Below are 21,092 nucleotides of genomic sequence, written 5' to 3'. Positions count from 1 at the left end.
ACACACACACACACGCAGACAGACAAATATTCAGGGGTAAACAAAAAGTTTGGTGGAAACTGTAAAAGGAAGCAGTCCGTTATAGTTAGATCTCCTGGGCGAAATTGTTAAGAAGAACTGTATGTGGCAGTTTCTCCTTTTGTGTGTTTGTATATATGTGTGTGTCAGAGTCTCACTGTTTCTCTGAGCTGTCCCAGCTCTTCTGCACTGCGACCCAGCAGGACCTCAGCTGTCTCCTGGAAGCATGTCACCCACTGGTTATCCCCGAAGTCTGCCAAGTTAGCCTAAGAGCCAAGACAGTGAGAGATGATGGGTAGGGCAAAACATTACTTCTGTCTGTCTGACTGTGTATTTGTGTCATCACTGAGAATAATCACTGCATGTTTGACAAGCATTAATGTTGTTTGTCCCATATGTGCATCATACTCACTGAAAGTAAGAGTCTATATTTGAAGTTGGGGAATTCTCTGTTACACTTCTCGCAGCGGTAAAAACCATTCTGTTGATCTATGACCTTCTTGTTGCAGTCTGAAGATGGACAGGCTTGATACAAACAATTTTCTTTACGCATAAATACTATAGTTGCCACGCAGCTAAAATAGTCTGCCTGAAAGACAAAAACGACAGAAAAAGAGGCTAAATGAGTCTGAGCAGTAAAAACAAATAGTAGTTTGGTTGCAAACGTTTAGAAGAAGAATTTTCCAGACCATACAGGTCTTTGGGTTTAAGTTAAGCAGCATTTGGTTTTCTTCCAGAAAATTGCAAAACTGCCAAAACACTGAATTCCTTTAAATCAAGGCTAAAAACGCATTTGTTCAGAGTTGCATCTGATTACTAGTAACTGGAACATTGATTCATATATTTTATGTGCAATTGACGATATTTCTTGCATTTTACATTACATTTTACAAAATGTAATGTTTTTTGCTTGTTTCATAAGTGGTTACTGTATTGTTTCCATCATGTAATGCACCTTGATCTGCCCTTGATTACACCTCAGGCATATTTGATTATACTTTAAAGGTTTTACCCAAATACCATAAAAAGATTTATTCTTTATCATCAATCAAATATAGCCTGGAAACATTGTAAGAACTTTAGTAACACTTTATTTGACGAGTTGTGAATAAGACTGTCATGACACCGTCATAATCATGACACAACACATAACAGAACTTTAAATGCCAAATTTATAAATTAAAGAAAAAAAAAAAAGAATTACATCTTCAATTTAATTTGCAAGAGAATAAATGCCATAATTGTTTGGTACAAAAAAAATGCTTAAATCACAAAATGCAAGCCTAGATAAAAGAAACCCTGGCAATTAGTAAGAAAGTCAGAATGTTGGAGCATTTATTTTTCCTATTTATGTCTTGCTGGATGCTGACAGTGCTGGCAGATGTTAAAACATGGAACTATCTGTAGTAGTCCATGTGACTGGCTTATAATTAAGTTGTTTCATTAAAATTTCAGAGCATACCCATCTGATTTCTACTTAAGAGGCTTAGACTTCAAGAAAACTTTGATGTTAAGTTTGTATGTTTTTGGTTGCAGCTTCAGTGAGGGGGAAAATATAAGCTGCATAAATTAAATCACACACCATATTTAAGACATGGGAAGCTTCCTGTCACCAACTGTATCAGTAAGGTCTATAAGAAGCACATAATTACATGGCGCTTCAAAGAAAAACACAGTAAGCACTCAAAATGTAGTGAACTAATAATCTTAATATGCTGCACACAATCACATGTATTCTTTGAAATGGTTTAAGTTTAATTGAATGCATATTGATTGTTGTAGTAACTGTCTCAGAAAAGAATCCCTCTAGGTCTGATGTTTTTAACATCATAACTAGAGGTCAGATATTTTGAAAAATGGCAGACCAATTTACATAAATGCTACTCTTTAGTTACATTTTTCTTAGTTTATTAGCATAATGCTCCTCTTTCGCTGTTGCTCACTTGATCCCAAGAAAAGCCAAGTTTACATGATTGCATAAAGGAAAGCAAAAAATATGACCTATGTCTTAAAAATGTGTTATTAGTACATTTATAAAAACAGCTTTTTTACATCTACACAGCAGCAACTTACATGCACCACTTATATTAATAACCCAACACATTTAAGCCACATTTAAATATTGAAAATATTTCAAGACTGTGATAAGGGTGGAAATAAATGCAATCTTTCTGTTTAACCTGCTCCTAAGTCATGCCATGTGAGTTTTTAAAACTTAAAAGCACATGTTTACGTGTGCTAGAAGAGAAAGTGCATTTGCCAAGACGGAATCCAACTTTTCAAAGAGAAAGGTGTTCAATGAATAGAGCGGAAGAAGATATCTCATCAAAGTGTTTGTTATGTTGGAGGCAACATCTTGTGAAATGAAAGGGATGCCAGGTGGCAAAAGACTCAATAACACAGTGAGTAATCACTAGTCCACAGCAGAGTCAAAAAATTATAGAACAGTAGTGGGGTATGATGTCAGCTTGGGTGGTTTGGACTTCTTTGCAGTCATAACACGCAAAAAGATGAGCGCAAAAGTAACTATCTTATCTAGTTTGTAATCAAAAATAGTCATGACCTTCAATCCATTTAACACGATTGGACGTCAGGAACTGTACTCTGACCAAAATAGCATCAGAGGGCCGGGTTTGTCAAATAAATCCCAATGAATAGTTAAATCCAGCAAGATTAACAAGATTCCAATGAATAAACATAATATAAGGAACCATAATTCCTCACAAAATAATGACAATAGGACAATTTCTCACCAATTAGACTTAAAAACATTATATCAAATAAGAAAGTGAAAATTTATTATATCTTTGAAATCTGTTGAATATTATTTGTGTATATATTGTCAGATTTTTAACCAGTAGATCAAACAGCTAAATGCTGCTCATGAAAATGTAACCCATGTTGAAGACAAGTTGTCAAGGTCTTAAACTGTGAAGAAAGTCTTGTTTGAAGTTCTGTGTTGTATCAACCTCTTCAATTTTGCAATAAAAGCACTAAGACCTGACTATGGATTGTGGACATTTTTTTAAATGTAACAAATTCTAGAGCATTTCAAAGAGCCTTGTGTAATTACTTTATGGTATAAAGTGTTATAATTGCAAATGTATGAATCAATATTGAACGAAGATACTACATTACAAATTGTATGTGACTATTTTATAGTAAATGTGTTTTAGAAGCAGCATTTAAAGGTGCTGGATTTTATACTGCTTTGGCCATGTAATTGAAATACCTCAATTACTTTAATTGGTGAGCAAATATTTTTATCAAATGTTCTGGGGACAGGTCCAGGGTGCAACCAGCCTCTTGCCCAATGACCCCTGGAGACGGCACCAGCAACCCTGCGACCCGGCAAGGAAATCGCCTGTATAGACAATGGTTGGATTGTTTTTTTCTGCTTTATATTACGGAAAAGTTAACACAGAAGACCCTCCTCATCCAGACATGGAAAATGGAAAAACCTAATTCCATACATTTTAATATCAAGTAAAAACCTTGAAATAAAGACAAAGACAAAAGACAAAAAGCCAAAGGGCTCCTTAAGTTCAAACTGCGACAGAGTAAATCGCAAAAGGTGCAAAAGGGCATAATTAAGAAAATCAAAAATGAAATTACATCCGACTTGGCACTGAATATCAAATTGGTGCCAACAATTCAGACCAACTGGTGCATGCATGCTGTTTACACATCTCTATTTGACTTCCAGAAAATCTTGGGAACGGCACACAAAGAGCAGGAGGAGTTTGAGAAATCTTTGCATAATCGATGCAAGACGAGATGAATTTCTCCCTCTCTAATGCAAAAGCTGTGCTAATACATACAGACACTCAACCAAACTGACAAGTATACATGACTATAATGCAAGGTTATATGCAAACAACCAAATATTTACATGTGCAATGTAGATATAGTGACGCTAAACTTCCCTCTGTTACAAAATCAAATTAAAGTGTGCACAGTCAAACAAAATCAAATTAAAATGCAACGATGCGGCTGCAATTTAAACAGATATTAGCACCTTAGGCGGCAGAACTCACACTCCTAAAATCAACAGCTAAAAAGGAAAGAAATGTTAATTCTGAGGGGAAAAGGCTATTGCTCTCATCCTGTAGAGAAGCATGCCATTCCATTTCCATAAATATAAATACAAAAAAAAAGACAGCAGATGTACAATGTCTCACTGCAAGAGGCAGCCCTCGAATGCACCTACATGCAAGCATACAGGAATTTAAAGTGTAATCATGGAAAATGTGATCTACATGCACATATAGGAAACCAGAAATAATTGATTTTTTCCAACAATACACCAGAGGGCATTTCTTCTCTAGAACAGACTTTAAACAAGATCCAGGAATTACAGCTAGAATATAAAACACACACTAAACAACAAGCACCAGCTAGAGCTGGGCCAGACTCATTACTAATGTTGGCCTAAATGAGTCTATCAAAGACTCTTTCTAGGATGTGGGCCAAAATCACACACATACTGAGGAACGCTGTTCCTCTGCTCTCCAAAGCATAATTCCTGCAAAGTGTTTTGTAAAAGCATTGAATGTGAAAAGACCATTGTGTTTCCTGCTTCCCTCATGAGGGGGCTAATGCTGTGCTGCGTCCCCTCGACCTCTACACTTACTGTCACTCAGACTTTGAGCCCTCTGACACTTTTCTCCCTCTGGCCAATACTGACTCACAGTTTCATAATCTGTCCACCCATCCATCGACTCAGCATCCATACCACCGAGCAAGGACCCTTCAGAAACACTTAGTAAGAGGCTTTTTTTATTAATTAGCAGAATTTCCCCCTTTAGCAACATCCCCACTCCCCATCAACACCACAGTCCTACGCTTCCATAAGCATGCCTGCCTCGTCACATTTTAAAAGCAAACTGGAAGGATAAAGAAGTCAGGAGGCGATGTGGAAGGCAGTAGGTGGGTGGATGAGCCAGAAATGAGGGCTTGCTGAGTCTTCCTTATGATGGCAGATGCAACACTTAATGTGGACGTAAAGGACAGCAGGACCTTGACCAGGGATTATTTCATCAATAGCAAAACATGATAAATGAATCCCACAATATTTCATAATTAAAGACTCTCTGCTGAGGTTCTTTCTCTTCTTGCTGTATTCATCTACAAAGCCTTATAAGAACTTTTATACCCCTGGAACATTTTAAATGCTGCATTATAAATACAAACTTTAAATGGGGGTACTATATAAAATCGACTTTTTTGAGCTTTACATCATGTTATGTTAATCTCCCGTGGCAACCACTCAGAGATGCCTAAACGCTTGCTCATTCAAAGCGCCGCCAACTCCACAAAGCATCTCTCCCCCAGCCTCTCTTACACAGCTCCTTCAGACTATCGGCAGCAGCGGTTCGTAAACACCTGGTCAAACTGTGCACCTGCTGAGCTCATCAGAGGAGCTACTACTCTCAGAAAAAACATTTTTATAACTGGAGGTAACATAAGTACCTGATTGTGCGATAAAATGGCACTATGTGCCAGGAAAATACATGAAACTGCCCCTTTACTTTATTTCATTGTGATTTTATGTCAAAGACCAACTTAAGTAAAGCATAAATGAAGTGGAAAGAAAAAGATGAAAGGATTTAAAATTTTTCAAAAAGGATAAGAAAAGAAGGAAGCATTCCAGAAAAGTATTGAAGATACATGAGAAAAATAAGAATAACAAGTAAGAACAGGATCAAACGCAAGGATAGAAAAAATGAAGGACATGTGGAAGAAAGAATAAGAAAAGAAAGAGAGGAGGATATAGGTGATAAAAAGGATACAAATCAAAAGGAAGGAAGGAAGGAATTAAGGGATAAAAGAGGGATATAAGGAAGGAGGAGGATGTGATGCAGTAAGTAAGAAAGTACATATAGAAGGAAGGAGATAACATAGGGAAATAAAGTCTGCAAAGATAAATATTTTTCATATGTGTATTTTATCTTTTCATATTTACCCAGAAAAGAGGAATAATGAAATCAAATACTGTAACTTTCCAATCTGTATCGAGACCCCAATAAACACACAAGCTGACTTAACTCCTTCTTTAGCTGATGTCTGAGTTCAAATGATTGGACAAGACACACATGCATGTTACATGTTTTAGATTAGTAAAAAAATAAAAATAAAAATGCATCATTCTCCGACTAGTAAATGTGTAAAAGTGAAAGGGGGTAAGAGTCTTGCAATGCTCCGTATGGAGAGAAAAACTTTGGGGCAAAATCTTTTAATAGCACCACTAGTAGCGTGTAGACAAAACCACTCAGAGATACACAAACACAAACTGGATGTACATGACTGACACACCTTCTACAATGTGAAAGTAGTTTTCATTCTTATCACACCAAATCCTAGTGTCACCTTCTGGCACCTAAATGTAATTAAAATTTACACGTGGAAGGGCAACCAACTGAAAATCCACTTCACATAATTGATGTGGTTGCACATGACGAATTTAATGCTCGTCCCAAAATCCCAAACACACGCGCATATCTACATTAATTAGAAATGGATTGAACACTTATATCCCACACAACCGACCTTCTCTAACATGCTCCAATCCACACACAAACACACACATACACAAATAGATAGATTGTGACACACTATCCAAATTATCCACCCTCAAAGAAGGAGGAAACGGGTAGTACGCTGATTTGGATTGCTGCAAATTAGAAATATTCCATAGCTTTAACCAGAGCTGCAGCCTCAGAGTGTATGATGGGAAGCCTTGTCTTAGCTTTTCAGTTCAATTACAGAAACAGCTGGGGGTGCACGGAGCTGAGTGAGAGCACAAGAGAAAAGAAGCAAAGACAAAAGATTTAAAAATGAGAATTTATCACTTTTAAACTCACCGTCCTGCAACTCACAGTAAAACCTTTTCAGTCGGCATCAAATTCTCAAGCTTCACTTCACCTCTCACTTTAAGCCACCCTTATTTTTTTCCAGACTGGTCATCTCTACCATCTTGATCTCTTATGTTCTTCCAAACAGATTCTTGTGTGTTGTGGAGTTAAAATGGCAGTGATTAAGCTTTTTGCTTTTTTCAACCGAGTCTCTAGTCCACATTTTTATTCTATGCCTCTTTCCTTTCTGGTAATATTATGCTCCTTAGGCTTCCTCTAACACATAATTAGAAATTTTCATTAGGAATGACATTGATCTTCAAGCTATCCATAAGCAGCTTCCAATTAAATGCAAGGAAAGAGGAAAACTAATCTGAGATAAACTGAATTAATTAGATGGAAAGTTTAGCGAGTGCCAAATACCCCTTAGATGGACTCCAATTCTGGTTGAAACCAAGATAATTTTGCTGTTTCATTTCCTAAAATGGCAGATGTTTCACTTTAAGATCCACTGCACACAATTCCAATAGTATGCTCTTCCACAGTATAGCTATTTATTATGTGTTAATATTTATCCTGTTAAAACAAATTGATAAACAAATTGTAGCTGCAAAGACTGGAAGACAAACAGGAGTGTAAACATTGTTGTAAATGTAAAGGTTTTAAAATTGTTTTGTGTTTCCAGTTCTGAAACTTAAAAAGTACACATTTTGTAAATTACAATTTCGCCCCACAATTCAAAGACAAACAAAACCCACTAATATTTTTGATGCACTTTACTGAAGCTGATGAATTTGGATCAGTTGGGTTTGAAGGTGTCTCTAGATTCTGCTTTCATAAGAAATACAAGTATATGAAAGCAACAAGCGGACTGATCTTAACATAAATAACCCTTTAGTAAATAAGAAGCTGCCATGTTTGCCTGTGTAGACTGTACCTTTTCTCCATGTCCCATGTTTTCATTCTTAACATCCCTCAGCGTTCTCCAGTTCATCTTCGATCCAACACTGACTGACATGGTTTCTGTTAGTGACTGGCTGTCAACTGCAAAACCTTCCCGGTCATACCTATAAAGGGAACACAGAAAAACATAAAATAGACAGAAATAATTATGTGTAAATGTGACACAGAAAGAAAATCTAATCATTTAAATGTTTGGTTTCTAATAACTTGTTATAATGACTTGTTATAATACTTTTGCATTGAACAACAATACTCCTTCATGAGGCATTTTTTGAAATATTTATCTCTCTAAAGCCACAATTATGGCTTCTTATATCAACACAAGGTAACAGTAGCAGAAAAAACTGCAACGATTTTCAAAAACAACAACAGGATGCAAAACTTTGAATTTGTTGTATATTTTCTTCACATATAGTTAGAATCACACGAAATGTAATCACGCATTCATAAATTGGCAAAGAAATGACTCACTAACAACCGGGGGCTCTACAATGTGTTAACTTGACAAGGCTAAGGTCTTTCAACAGGTAGTAAGGGATCATGATTGACTACCGATGGAAGTTTATTTCAATTATTGCACAGTAAAAAATGGTCACACCAAACAATTTTATGTCACCTGCAAGTTTTCAGTTGTTTAACTGCTCTGCAAACATCAAAAAACACAATCTCCTTCAGGTAAAAGAAAGTAAGGTGAAGCTGCTGGAACACTGTTATCCTCTATCAACAGTGAGGCCAGTTTCTTTCATGAGAAAAAAGCTCCAACTCCATATTCATTATGTTCAACTATGACTGAAACTTGCACACATACACAAGCCAAATCTCTGGGGAAAGGTTTTATTCATAGACAAGACTAAATTAAGGTGTTTTGCCAAAAGCAAGAGGAATGATTGGAGAATTAAGTGAGGCTATTAAATACAAAAACATTCATCAACTGTCAAGCAAGGTGATTGTAGTGCCATGCATGAGTTAGATGGAATAATGAAGGAGAACTGACTCCAAAGTTTTGAGCTTCACCACAACTCAGAAACTAGATTGAAACTTGGACAGAACTGGTTGTCCAACTGAGCTTATCGTTATACAAATCATACAGTCCGAGTCCAACCTGCCAAAGGATATTTACTGTATATTAGTGGAGATTCATGTACTAATTTGAGCTTCAGTATAAATATAACTCTGTCCCAATGTGGATTAGAGAAAATCCATAACAAAATCAAAAACATTTTCAATATTAAAAATCTTTGGAGCTCCATGTTGACTCATTGTTCCACCCAGGAAAAAAAAAATCAATAGTTGAAATAAATCAATAAATGGTTCAAACTAATGAAATTCATGCTAATGAGTGCATGTTAAATGGTACTGTAGATGAGTCCCAAGTGCTTTAACTCGTCATAACAAACTCACTCTCCTCAAAGTTATGTATTTGAATTACACAGTGTAAAAACAAACATTGGATGTGAACATCCAATGTGATTTTAAAAAAAAAGAAAGCAGATGAAAGTTCAAGTAAGTAGTTTGTTAAAAGTTACTTGTTTGTCAACGTCAGCAGAACTAGAAAGTCTCTTGTTTCCATATCTTACTGGCTACCAGATGATTACTCTGATTCATTCTGACACAGATGTATCCTTTCATATTACTTTTATACATCATAACTCTTAGTGCAACACTTGTTTCCTATTCTGTGAATACTCTGTATGTTTTAATTTCTCTTCTCTTTCATTAATCTACCAAAACTCTTCTTTCAGCAGTGAATCGTTCCTCTGTGTTCAGGCTGAGTAGGCCAATAAAAGCATACTTGAGATTAAATCAGTTTTCTTTATTTATGAAAACAAGCCCTATCCTAATAAAAAAAATAGCTGCTCATTGCAACACAAAAAAATAATTTAAGACACACGCTCTCTTTGTAAAACTAAATGAAAACGCAGCAAACATTTTATCTCCTGAAAAAAACTTCCGGCTGCCAGCAAAAACGCAGAAAGGAGAACCAAACAGCAGTGCAGATCGGCGGGAAAAGTCCGCGATTAGAGAAGAATGGAGGCAGTGAAGAAAAGAAGAAAGTCCCATTCAGACTTATGAGCATCAGCATTAGGTGGTGTGTCATGTAAAGGTTGTGAAAAATAAAAATGCTGGATCAATAAAACCTAAACTGGAACTACAAAAGGACTACAGAAAACCAAATGCTTCTGTCAAGTAACAAATAAAAATCTTTGTTAACCTGTTTTCTAACTTCAAAGCTGCTAAGTGTACTGCCTGATGCCTCATTGTTACTTTTAAGAGCAACTCATGCACACAAAAGCATTCTTTCACACACACACACACACACACACACGCACGCACACACACACACACACGCACACACACAGGAAAAAATCCAAAGTGTTTTTTTTTTTTTCTGTGGCCAGAATTAGGAACAGTCTTAATGAGTGAATGAGTCATAACTCAAAATCCCTCCACAGGAGCTGCTAATAGGAATCCAGTTTGATCCTGCTCAACAAGCTTTAGAGGACAGGCGGCAGCAGTTCAGAGCTGGAATCCAGGAATAAATATCCGCTTCTGGTATTCCATCAATCCAATCTTGTCTAGAATCCCGCGGAGACTCGGGTGGCACAAATCAGCGGTCTCATGACACTAATCGGGGCTTTTCCACCTCTGTTTGCTTATTATCATGTGCGTATAAAAAATAATTCTAGGTTTGGGTATAATATCCTATTTTATAGGATATGCTGACCACACAGCAAAAATGATAAATTAGTGTATTCTTTAAAAAGATTTCAAACCCCTTGAAGTTTTTTACAGTTTGTAAAGTTACAAACATGGGATTTTAGATTACAGGCCAACATAAAATAGTAAAGTGGAAGGAAAATGATACTCAGTTTTTAAAGTTTTGTACATATAAAAAGTTTGGCATGCATTTGCATTCAGCCCCCAAAAACCCAGTGCAATGCGTTATCAAGACACCTAAATAGAGCCAATACGTATCTGTAGAACAAACGCAGAATAACTATGAGGGCTGCAGTTAGTCAGATTAGTAATTGCGTATGCCATTGAATATTAATCAAGTAATTTGATAGAAAAAAAGATATATTCTTGAGATTTTTCATTTAACAACTTAAGGTTATTTTGTACAATATTTGCATTGCATAAAAAATGCAAATAAATAATTGAATTTATTTTTAAATAAAATAAATGACAAAAATATTTCATTTATTTTGTCATTTAAACAATTTTAAATGATATTAAAATGACAAAAATGTTAAATGCTTTTTAGCATTCCTTTAGTTTATGCTTGAACATTTGTACCAAAAGGTGCATTTGCAGCTAAAATACTTCTTCATACATCAACATGCGCATGTTCTTTCAGCAAATACTGTGTTGTATGAAGGCGTAAGGCGTTTGTTAAAAAATGGTAGCGAAGTAAAATTATCATGACGACCAAGGAACACACAAGACAGGTCAGGCAGAAAGTTACAGAAAAGTTTAAAGCAGGGTTCGGTAATAAATGATGATCCCAGGAGGACTGTTCAATAAATTATCTGCTAATGGCAAAAGTGTGACACCAGTGCAGGCTGACGAGGACCTGGCTGTCAAATCTGACAGAAAAACTCTCAAGAGGTTCTTGGTAATTCTGAAGGAAGCGCAGACATCCACAGCTCAGGTGGGAAAATGTATGCAAAATGCTCTGCAGCAGAAAAATACAACTGCGCATGACCCGGACCCACCATCACCATCAGTGAAATGTGGCAGTGACTATATCGACTCAAACACATCATTTGAGTTGATGTGTAAACACAAAACAAACTAATAAAAGACTACATAAGACTTGAAGGCCACTAAAGTTTGAGGTTTTAACCAGGCAAAATGTGTAGGATTTAAAAAATTATTAAGAGTTTTGTAGAAGGATATTTCTTTGTGGCTAAATGTCTTGTCTTGAGCAGAGTCAGTGACAGAGTCTTAGAAAAACTGTAATTTGTGGACAGTTCTGTATGTGATTATCAGCATGTGTGATTGTCAGTGTACATCAGCGTGACTCACCAGGCCCTGAGTCTGAAGGCTTCGGGTAAATCTGGGTTGACCATGATTGTAGAACTGAACAAAGCTGAGAGAGATATGCCCCGAAAATCAGACAAGCGAGCTCCTTTGATGGCAACAACAGGCTGTCCAGAGTCGTCAAACTTCTCCGCCTGAAGAAGAAACAAAAAAAGATGTCATAGACTGATATAGTGGAGAGAATGGGAAACAGAAAAAGAGAGAGGTCTTACATGTTAATCTCTGGCTCCAACTTTTAGCCACTGGAATATCAGCTAAAGTTTACTTTAATAATTAGGGAAACTACAAGTTAATTTTAAAGTCATTTCCAGAGTTTGGTAAAGAGGACGGATTAGCTTGGGCTGATCAAATGAGCTTGGAGAAGGATGGTGCCATTTTAGCCCCATGTGTCAAATCAGAGTGTCTGGTCCAACACAGCACTGAAGGTCACAAGAGTGATTTAAACGATCCAACAGCCCAGAAAAGCAAATCAAAGTGCTCTGTATGCAAGACCACCCACACATCGCAGATGCATAAATGCATGGACTCCTTCAAAAACCCAGTTAATTACAGTTGGCTCAATGTGTTTTTATGATGCATTATAAATCCAGTCATGGATGCATACAGGGAGAGAGATTATAGCTCTTACCTCTTCTCCCCACAGTGTGACTGTCACCACTTTGCCAGTGGTGTCTATTAGGCTGATGGCCCTCTTGGAGACTTCCCGGCTGGTCTTAGTGGTGATACGGGATACATCCTCTGCACTGTTGCACACTCCAATTATATCTAAAGGCACACAATCAAATCTCTCCTGACATATAGCTTATGAAGACAGGAAAACAAACACTGTTCTGGTGAAAAGTTTGCATATTTAATCAGCAGGAAAGCTGCAGTATGTAACTTTCATAAAAATTAAAAATAAAGATTTTTTTTTTACGTATTTGTTGAAAACATCACTATATTGTAACATTATGACAGATGGATAATCTGTAAAAAAGTAAAAAATAAATCAGCTCCTCAGTGCTAACTCAGTGCTCCAAGACCCTCTTAATGCCATCAATCGTGTGGCGCTATGGGGTCCAGAACAAAGCCACTTTTACATCAACATGGACTGAGAAAGGTATCAAAAACTTGAACTGCTCATAAGACGACAACAAAATTAAGTTTGTAGATATCATGCTAAGAAAACAAAGGCTCAAAAATCAGTGCCAGCTTCAACTAAGGAGATAGTAGCATCATGCTGAGTGTCTGTTTTGGTGCAAATGATCTGAATTTATTGCACAAGGTTGATGGAACAATGAAGGAAAAGAGCTGACCTCAAAACTCTCAAATTTCAGCACAAATTAACAGATAAAATCAGGGTGTTCATGCAGGATAACTAGAAACAAATCAAACATATGCATCTTAGTTTTGTTTAAAAATCCAAAAAGTTGAACCGAGCAGTTTGAAAGAGTAACTAAGACAAAAATTAATGTAATCTTCATGCTGATGGAAATGCATTGTATGTAAACTTCTGACCCGCACTCAACTAAAATAGGGGAAACATGTAAGGAAGGTTTCTGATCTTTCTAGTTGGTGTTAGTGTAAATTTTCCCTCGGTTGTATGCTAGCCTTACTTTATGCAGAAAAGATCAAGCATCGGTGAGTTTGCTGAGAACCCACTGAGACCATCAAATCTCAGGAGAATCGATATTAATATCGCAACAGGCTAACTAACTTTTGCTCCTTACTCAGAAATCACAACAAATGAACTTGTTTCTTATTCATGTTTCCTGTCACATTCAAGCAACACTTCATTCAGGATTACACAACTGAAGAGCAAAGACTGCAGAAGACATGGCTCTACAAAGCACAACAGCATAATTCAAATGAATTTGTGAAGAGCTCATCATAAATCAAAAAGGAATCTCACAAGGTGGCTTAAAACAAAAGGAGACAGATATTAATGTGCAGTTCCTACACATGTAAGCTTTTCTCAGATTTTTATTTATTTATCTAAAGCTTAATCAATCAAAACACAGTCCTCTAAAGTTTTACTTTAACCATATTTATGTTTAAAATTCCTTCCTTAATTTTTGAGCAAAAGCTGTTTCTTAATTAGCATAAATTAAATTAAACCAAATTGCATTTCCCTCTTTCTTGAACTTTTTCTGACACACCAGACCTATGCATGTAGGACTATCACTAGTACTACATGCATTATTAACTATGCATAGTAATACAAATATTTCTGCCTCCATTTGTATGCAATATGATACAAACAAATATCTAAAATAAATAAAGCTCTTTGGTACAACGAGTGCTCAAAATCTCAACCAGCCTTACAGATTTGTGATAACCAACTGTCTGCCCCGGCTGGTCCCCATACATTAAATAAGTGGGCAATATCTTAAAACCGGTTTTGCAAGTCACCCTTTTCTTCATTCTGCACTTTCTGTTAACTTTTATCTAAATTCTTGCCCACTCCTCCATCCCTCGCGTTTGCTCTCCGTCAGTGTTCTCTCAGACTCGCTTAATTCCATTATGATTGAAACGATGTCATCCACCTATGAACTCCATTATCACAACAGGAACAGGCTGACAGTTCTCATTACTATGTTATAATCCCATATTTAACAAAGGGATAGAGTGGGAAGGATCAGTGAGGGGAAAATAGGAGTGACAACAGATTAGGATGTGCAACACTGGCCCTACATAACCAATGCAAACATGTTTCTTTACCTTAACTAGTCAGTGAATCTTTAAGATGTGAACTGATATGATGTGATGGCCTTACATTACTTTGCAATTGTGTGGTAATTCTGCATGCAATTCTGTCAGACATGAGTCTAAGGCAGATGTACAGCTAATGGTGTTCTTGATTATCATGATAACACATTTAATGGTTGGCGCTAACGTCAATATCAATTTAAAAGAACTTCATCTGTCATAGACATGAGAAGAAAAGATTTAAGTAAGATTTTCCTACTGAAACAGTATCTCATGTGTTAAATGTTGCTACTTTAGTCATTGCCATATGCCAATTCTGTCAGACATGAGTCTAAGGCAGATGTACAGCTAATGGTGTTCTTGATTATCATGATAACACATTTAAGAACAGTGCAAGTAGTCCTTACATGTCTGTGGAGAAATGAGGCACAGATTAGATTTATTTTTTTTACTTCAGAGAAATGTCAAACTTTTGTTTAAATGGTGTGAGTTAATCATTCAGTCTTTCAAATGATCCGATGGGTGGGACCAAGAGAGGTGATCTGTGTTACTTTGGAAAACTTACATAAAATCTGATTGGTTATTCATTGTCCCATTAAAAATTAAACTCATGAAGTAAGGTTTTGTCAACTATAAATAGAATGGCTGAAAAAAAAAGAAAATGGTGAAAAACTAATCAGACATGAAACTTGAAATGAAGGAACAGAAATTAACAAAACTAACTTTGCATTTATTCTTAGTTCTCATATTAGAGCATTAAAGAACATTAATAGGGCTATAATAGACAATATCTAATATTGATCATCAAAATACTTTTTTATGCTGAATTTATAAACATTGTTCCCTACCAACGATGGAGTCTTTGTCTCGGTTTTCCAGCTCTCCAATGGGCACAAAGTCACACTGCATTACTGGGACTTCTGGACTGTCCGTACAAGGTACAATAGATGAATGAGCATGGAGGGTCATCTCGTAGTCGTTCTTCAGTGTCGTATACTGTTTGTTGGCTACCTTTAGAGTAGCCTTTGAGATGTAGTACACCTGGTGAAAAGAAATGGGTGAGCAAAATGCACCAACATTATAAAATTAGACTTAATTAAACACATTGAGGAAACAATGAGGAGACTGACAGATCAACCCGCAAAGGAAATTTACTCTACAAAAACAGCCTCTGTTCAAGCAAAACTTCCTCATAAGAATGGAAAACCCTTCAGGTCAAACTGAGGCTCAGTGTTCCCATCAGCCCCATCACTTCTCTAATTCACCAGAAAATAAGCAGCAGTTGAGAGTGACTCTGCTTAACAGCATAATTTAAACTCAATCTGCTAGGCACTCTTCTTCATTTACACTCTCAAGGCTCCAATGTCCCACCTCTCTCTCTGCCTCTGGGTTTGTTTCTCTGAATCTTTCCTTTCCTTTCCTCCTTCCTGTCTTGCCTTCCGATTTCATTTAGCACACACAGAGGAGCAGGAAACTTCTGTAAGCAGTATTATGACTGCTTCAAGCCTCTCACACACTCCAGCTTGGTCTGTCAATACTTGGAACATGAAGAACACAAAGACCACTCATTTATTTGGAGGGTAAAGGGCACAAATTGGATCTAGGTCTAAGTTAAGAAATCACTGTTAGAGGCTGATGCCAGAGTCAATTCGACAATCAAAATATTGACCAGGGTTAATTGATGAATTTGGTGTTTAAATGCCATAAATTATGCTGGCCGCCTTTCAGATGCTGGTAATCCCACACGTCTACAGCAATGCAAACAGCATTACTGTATGCATTATAGGGACAGAACATTTCCAAGCGTCCTGCTCATGTGTTTTTTGGCCGCTGGTAGTCAAAACTGGCAGTTTAAACTTTATATAGGTGCAGATGAGATAGAATATCATTGAAAAGTAAAATTAATTTAGTAACAAAGAAATTCATGCATCATTTAATTACACAGATATATTATTTCAGTTCTTAATTTAATCTAATTTTTGTAATTATTGTTTCCATCTTAAAAAACAAACTAAAAAACCAAATATTGTTTTTTCTGCTAACTGGGTTTCTTACTCTTGATGGACTGCTGTGATCATTCTGGGACAAACTAAACACACTGATAATTTGTAGTGATCTGATTTTGTTGATCCAATGACTGTGGAAACTTCACATAGAACGTCATGGAGCTTTTATTTTGTGCCTCTTCAGTTTCCCTCCTGACTGGGACCATGATTTCCAACTCAAAAGCATGAATTTGTTGCTCAGGAGACCTTTAACAATTGTTTTAGTCCATGCTGTATGAATTTTTCCTCAAATCTTTTAATAGGCTTGTGTGCATAATCGCCACATCATTTGGGTATAAAGGCTTATAATACAACTTTATGCTTTTGAATTCAGTTTCATAAGTCAAATCAACCATGATATTAACATTTTTTCCAAGTCGCACTCGATATAATATTAAAATATGTTTCCATGCCATTAAAGAACAGCTAAGGATATTAAAAAGATGTATGTGTTATCTTAAAACAAGCTATTAATACGAAACACCTCAAATGTGCTATATAATCTTCAAGTCGTGCTGCAGCAGCCTGTAACTATAATGCAATGAAAGGTCACCACTTCCTACATGCTGCATTTTAATTGCTTATTTCAGTTGCTCTAATGTATCATAATGGCTGGTGATTTTATTTTTTTTTTAAATGGGATACTGACAGATACTACAAGCAGCTTTCAGTATAGAAAGATAATCAGTCTGAGTCTATCTGTAACACAAGGTAAAACACATGTGGAACTGAAGTTTCCTCTAAAGGTTGCCTTTACCCGTTTCTTATGAATGATAGGATAACCTTGAATGATTTTTCAACATAAATGTAGCCAGTTCAGAGGGCAGTAACAGTTATGTATCAGAAACTGGCGACAGAAAATATATATTTTTTTCTATAGAACAATAAATGCCAATGTTTACTGTTGCAAGGTCATGAACATCCTGTGGCTTAGGTTTCTGCAAATATTTTTTCTAGACCTCACGGTCTATAAAAACAAATTCTTTGTCAGTAAAAAATAGTTATTGTTTTGATTCCCCAACTATGAACTTGAAAAAAACGAGAAGCTTGTAGTGCAATGAGACTGTTTGTAGTTACAGGCACTTCTGTGACTGAGTTACTTTTGGGATGGCAGTTTTTGCAATTTAAAAAAAATGATGCCATGTAGTGGTTTCCTCCTGTCCATCAAAATGACGAATAAGGTCATAAAAACTCAGATTTTTGGGAGGAGATCTCCTAGTACTAAGTCCCTCAGCAGCGGGGGTGTCTGAATGATCACAGACACACAGTTTGATAGTGTATGTTGTTGAGGTCAGCACTGATGCTGACATTCTCTGAGGGGAACTGTATTTGATGGATATCATCATTTGTGTATGTACAAGGGGGAAAAAAGCTGCCAAAAGCTTTGTCAAAATAAGGAAGACCTTATAGCACCCAAAAAAAGACAAAAGGTTTGTTAATAATGCAGATCCAAATAGATGGAAGGTCAACAAGAGATCTTAGGTTGGTATTATTTGATTAAATAAAACATTCCTGTAGACCTTCTGCTTGTTCTGATACAGATGCATTTTTCTTTCAGAAATAGCTTTGCGTAAAAAATTGTTTAATGTATTCAGATGTTGTTTTGACCAGTTTAGTACTTCAACTTCTAATTGATATTCAAAATGTAAAGGACAAAACACTGCAGGATGAGTGGTATATTAGAGCAGATTGAAATCAGCACAGCAACAGTCAGACAAGCCAACAACAGAACTGGCACAAAAATTTAATTGCTGTGAACTGGAGGGCCAATCTCAAATGGGAAATAAAATTAGCATAAATCAGTCAAAAGCAGAGTAGTTTGCCCTTTTGCACATTGTCATGCAAGATGAAATGCTCAGTATCTCCAAATATAAATAACTTTCGATTTATATTCCAGCTGCTAATAGTAGAAAGCAAAGCTAAACAATGTATCTATTTGTAATTGTCACAATATCTTTATGTCCATTCTGAAAATCTCAAAGGACAATTTGAACATAATATTGTGTAGGTCATTTTATTTTCAAGGACATGCAGTGATGCTCTGAATACTAATAGTATAATTGAATAATATTATAAGATCGGATAATCTAAAGAAAAAAGGAGTGAGGGGCATATGAAGTTTTCCGTTACAATTCACAAACACAAAATACTAAGATTCACAAAAGGAGAAATTGTGATGATGGGTTTAACAATAATAGATATCGTCAGTATTAACCAGAATTTCTGCTTTTCCCTTAATTTAATATGAAAATTTGACTCATTAGTCCAGGTGACTGATGCAGGTACAATTTAAAAAGCATTTTTGGTAACATTTTTACTCATACTGGGCCTTTCAAAATAGATAGACAAATTAACTGGAGCAGCAACTGGAGTTACTCCAGTTGCCGTGATGAAAATCATAAGCTATCCATCTTTAACAAGCAAGATGTTTTAAATGAGAATAAAAAACAAACAATATCAGGACAAAGATAATAGAAAATGATCAAGCCCAAACTTTAGCAGTCTTTTATTCAATTTTAAACAAGGGAAACATGCAATAACCTTTTTAGGTTTCAAAATAAAAATCCAGTGGTCCAGTGGAAATGATCCACTGGATCATTGTCAGATGATATACCTGCTCAGGTAAAATGAGAGCTTGACCATTACATAGAAATCACCAATGTTGCATTTTGCAAGTATTACATATTCAGAAACAATCTTAATCCTAATTATTTGACAAAATAAATTACAGAAGAGAAAATATATTGCCATTAAAGCTTGCTGACTTTTTATATTTAAAAGTGCTTCTTGAAAATGTATTCAAGCTGTAAAAATACCTGAAATATTGAGTGAATCCAAAGTGAGAGGGTTTTTATTGTTTGTTCCTGAATCAGGTGTTACAAGTCATTTAAATCACAGCAGTGCATCGCAGCACATCTATGCCAATCTTCTCATCTGCATTCTTTGCCACCACAGTACCCACTGTTGCCCTTTACAAACTGAAACAGCAAGACTAACAGTCATTTCTAAAAATAAAAATAAAAATGCCATTCCTACTGAAGGTTTTTTTATATTGCACTCAGTAAGTTACCTTATATTACCTAAAAACAAATTCTGTAAATAGATTAAAAATGGCAGTGATTCATTGATTTTAATCAATCTAAACACAAATAACCATGTGGAAGTCTGGGCTTCTTATTATGTAAAAGATTCATATGAATGTCCTCACCTTGCCTTGCTCCAATAGAGTGAAAAACTTGTCCACTTCATTGTTGAAGGCTGTGATCCGGATTTCACCCTGTTGACCAGAAAGGCATATGGCAAAAACACCACCATGTGTGACATGCACAATGCAAACAAATGTTAGCACATCTCTACTCACACTCTCATCCACGACCTCAAAGGAGAAGAGCTTGCCCTCCCCTCTGGAGTTACTCCAGTTGCGGATATTGGACTTGTTTGTGACTCTGGCTCTGATAGTCCACCTAGGGACAAACAGTACAAAAGCTGATCAGTTTGTAGGCAGCAGATGCTAATAGAGGGTAAAGTGTAGGCAGTTTTTGTTGAAGGACTTCCTCATATGGGATCAAAAATGGATGGTTAAAGATTCATAAAGCAACTTTCAAAACATATCCACGATTACTTACTAGCACCTAACCACTTTAACATTTTGTAACATCACCTTTCTTAAACAACAACAAAAAAATCTTAATATTCTCTCAATATTTTGCAAGGTTTGAGCTTAGAGACGTTTGACCATTTCTGTTTGCAGGAATCAATTATATAATATGTTTTCCACAAGTGAATTTGGTTCCCTGCACACTTGACCAAAATGAATGATTCATTATAAAGCGCTACCGAACTTGATGTTATATTCAACAGTTAATTCAGTAATTTATTCAGCTGCATAAGGCCAAAAGCCTGTCTAAACATGAGAGACACTGGTTCTTAAAGTTTGAGTCTATTCTTGTTTAACAAGTCCAGAGTCTACACTTTTATTCAGCTTTCTATAATATTTAGATCTGGTGAGATGACCATGGAAGGATGTTAATTTTGTGTCTGGTGAACAGATCACTGTCCTACTGAATGACCTCATGAGAGAGAAAGGAGAGGACTGCCACACCTGGGTTTCTGACAGCCAGAAGTCAAAGTAGATGGCCATTACACATCACTGTAATATATTCAATTTCCCAGGCATAAAAATGTTTGCAGGAATCAATTATATAATATGCCTTCCTCCATGAAGCACAACTGCTGACATCATCTGTTTCACTCACCATGGGTCCTTCCCAACATCAAAGCAAGAACAGTCATCAGTTTATTATAACACCTACAGGCACAATATATTGTAGCTTGCAATTTCACACACATTTATGTTATCAGAGCACAAACATGGACATTGCTCTAATCTGGACAACTGTTCTGAAACAGAAACAACAGCACTAAATGCCAAAGACAAATGTTTAATAAAACAATTTAAAAAAGAAGTGAAATTGAAGAC

General features: G+C 36.2%; 1 protein-coding gene across 1 annotated transcript in view; it reads right to left on the bottom strand.

Moving 5' to 3' along the window:
- Window positions 1–21,092, bottom strand: part of LOC122844992 (replication protein A 70 kDa DNA-binding subunit-like) — a 39,162-nt gene that overhangs the window by 9,331 nt on the left and 8,739 nt on the right. Inside the window, exons 8-15 of the mRNA XM_044140916.1 lie at window positions 19,974–20,076; window positions 19,821–19,889; window positions 15,416–15,608; window positions 12,508–12,644; window positions 11,865–12,013; window positions 7,810–7,939; window positions 431–607; window positions 177–284 (exon numbers count right to left, since the gene is read on the bottom strand). Coding sequence (XP_043996851.1) covers window positions 177–284; window positions 431–607; window positions 7,810–7,939; window positions 11,865–12,013; window positions 12,508–12,644; window positions 15,416–15,608; window positions 19,821–19,889; window positions 19,974–20,076 — 1,066 coding nt within the window. The remainder of the gene's footprint in view (window positions 1–176; window positions 285–430; window positions 608–7,809; window positions 7,940–11,864; window positions 12,014–12,507; window positions 12,645–15,415; window positions 15,609–19,820; window positions 19,890–19,973; window positions 20,077–21,092) is intronic.

The sequence above is a fragment of the Gambusia affinis genome, linkage group LG15, assembly GCF_019740435.1.
Source record: "Gambusia affinis linkage group LG15, SWU_Gaff_1.0, whole genome shotgun sequence".
Taxonomy (NCBI): domain Eukaryota; kingdom Metazoa; phylum Chordata; class Actinopteri; order Cyprinodontiformes; family Poeciliidae; genus Gambusia; species Gambusia affinis.
Note: the sequence above shows the minus strand (reverse complement) of the source record. Positions and strands in the feature narration are given on the sequence as shown.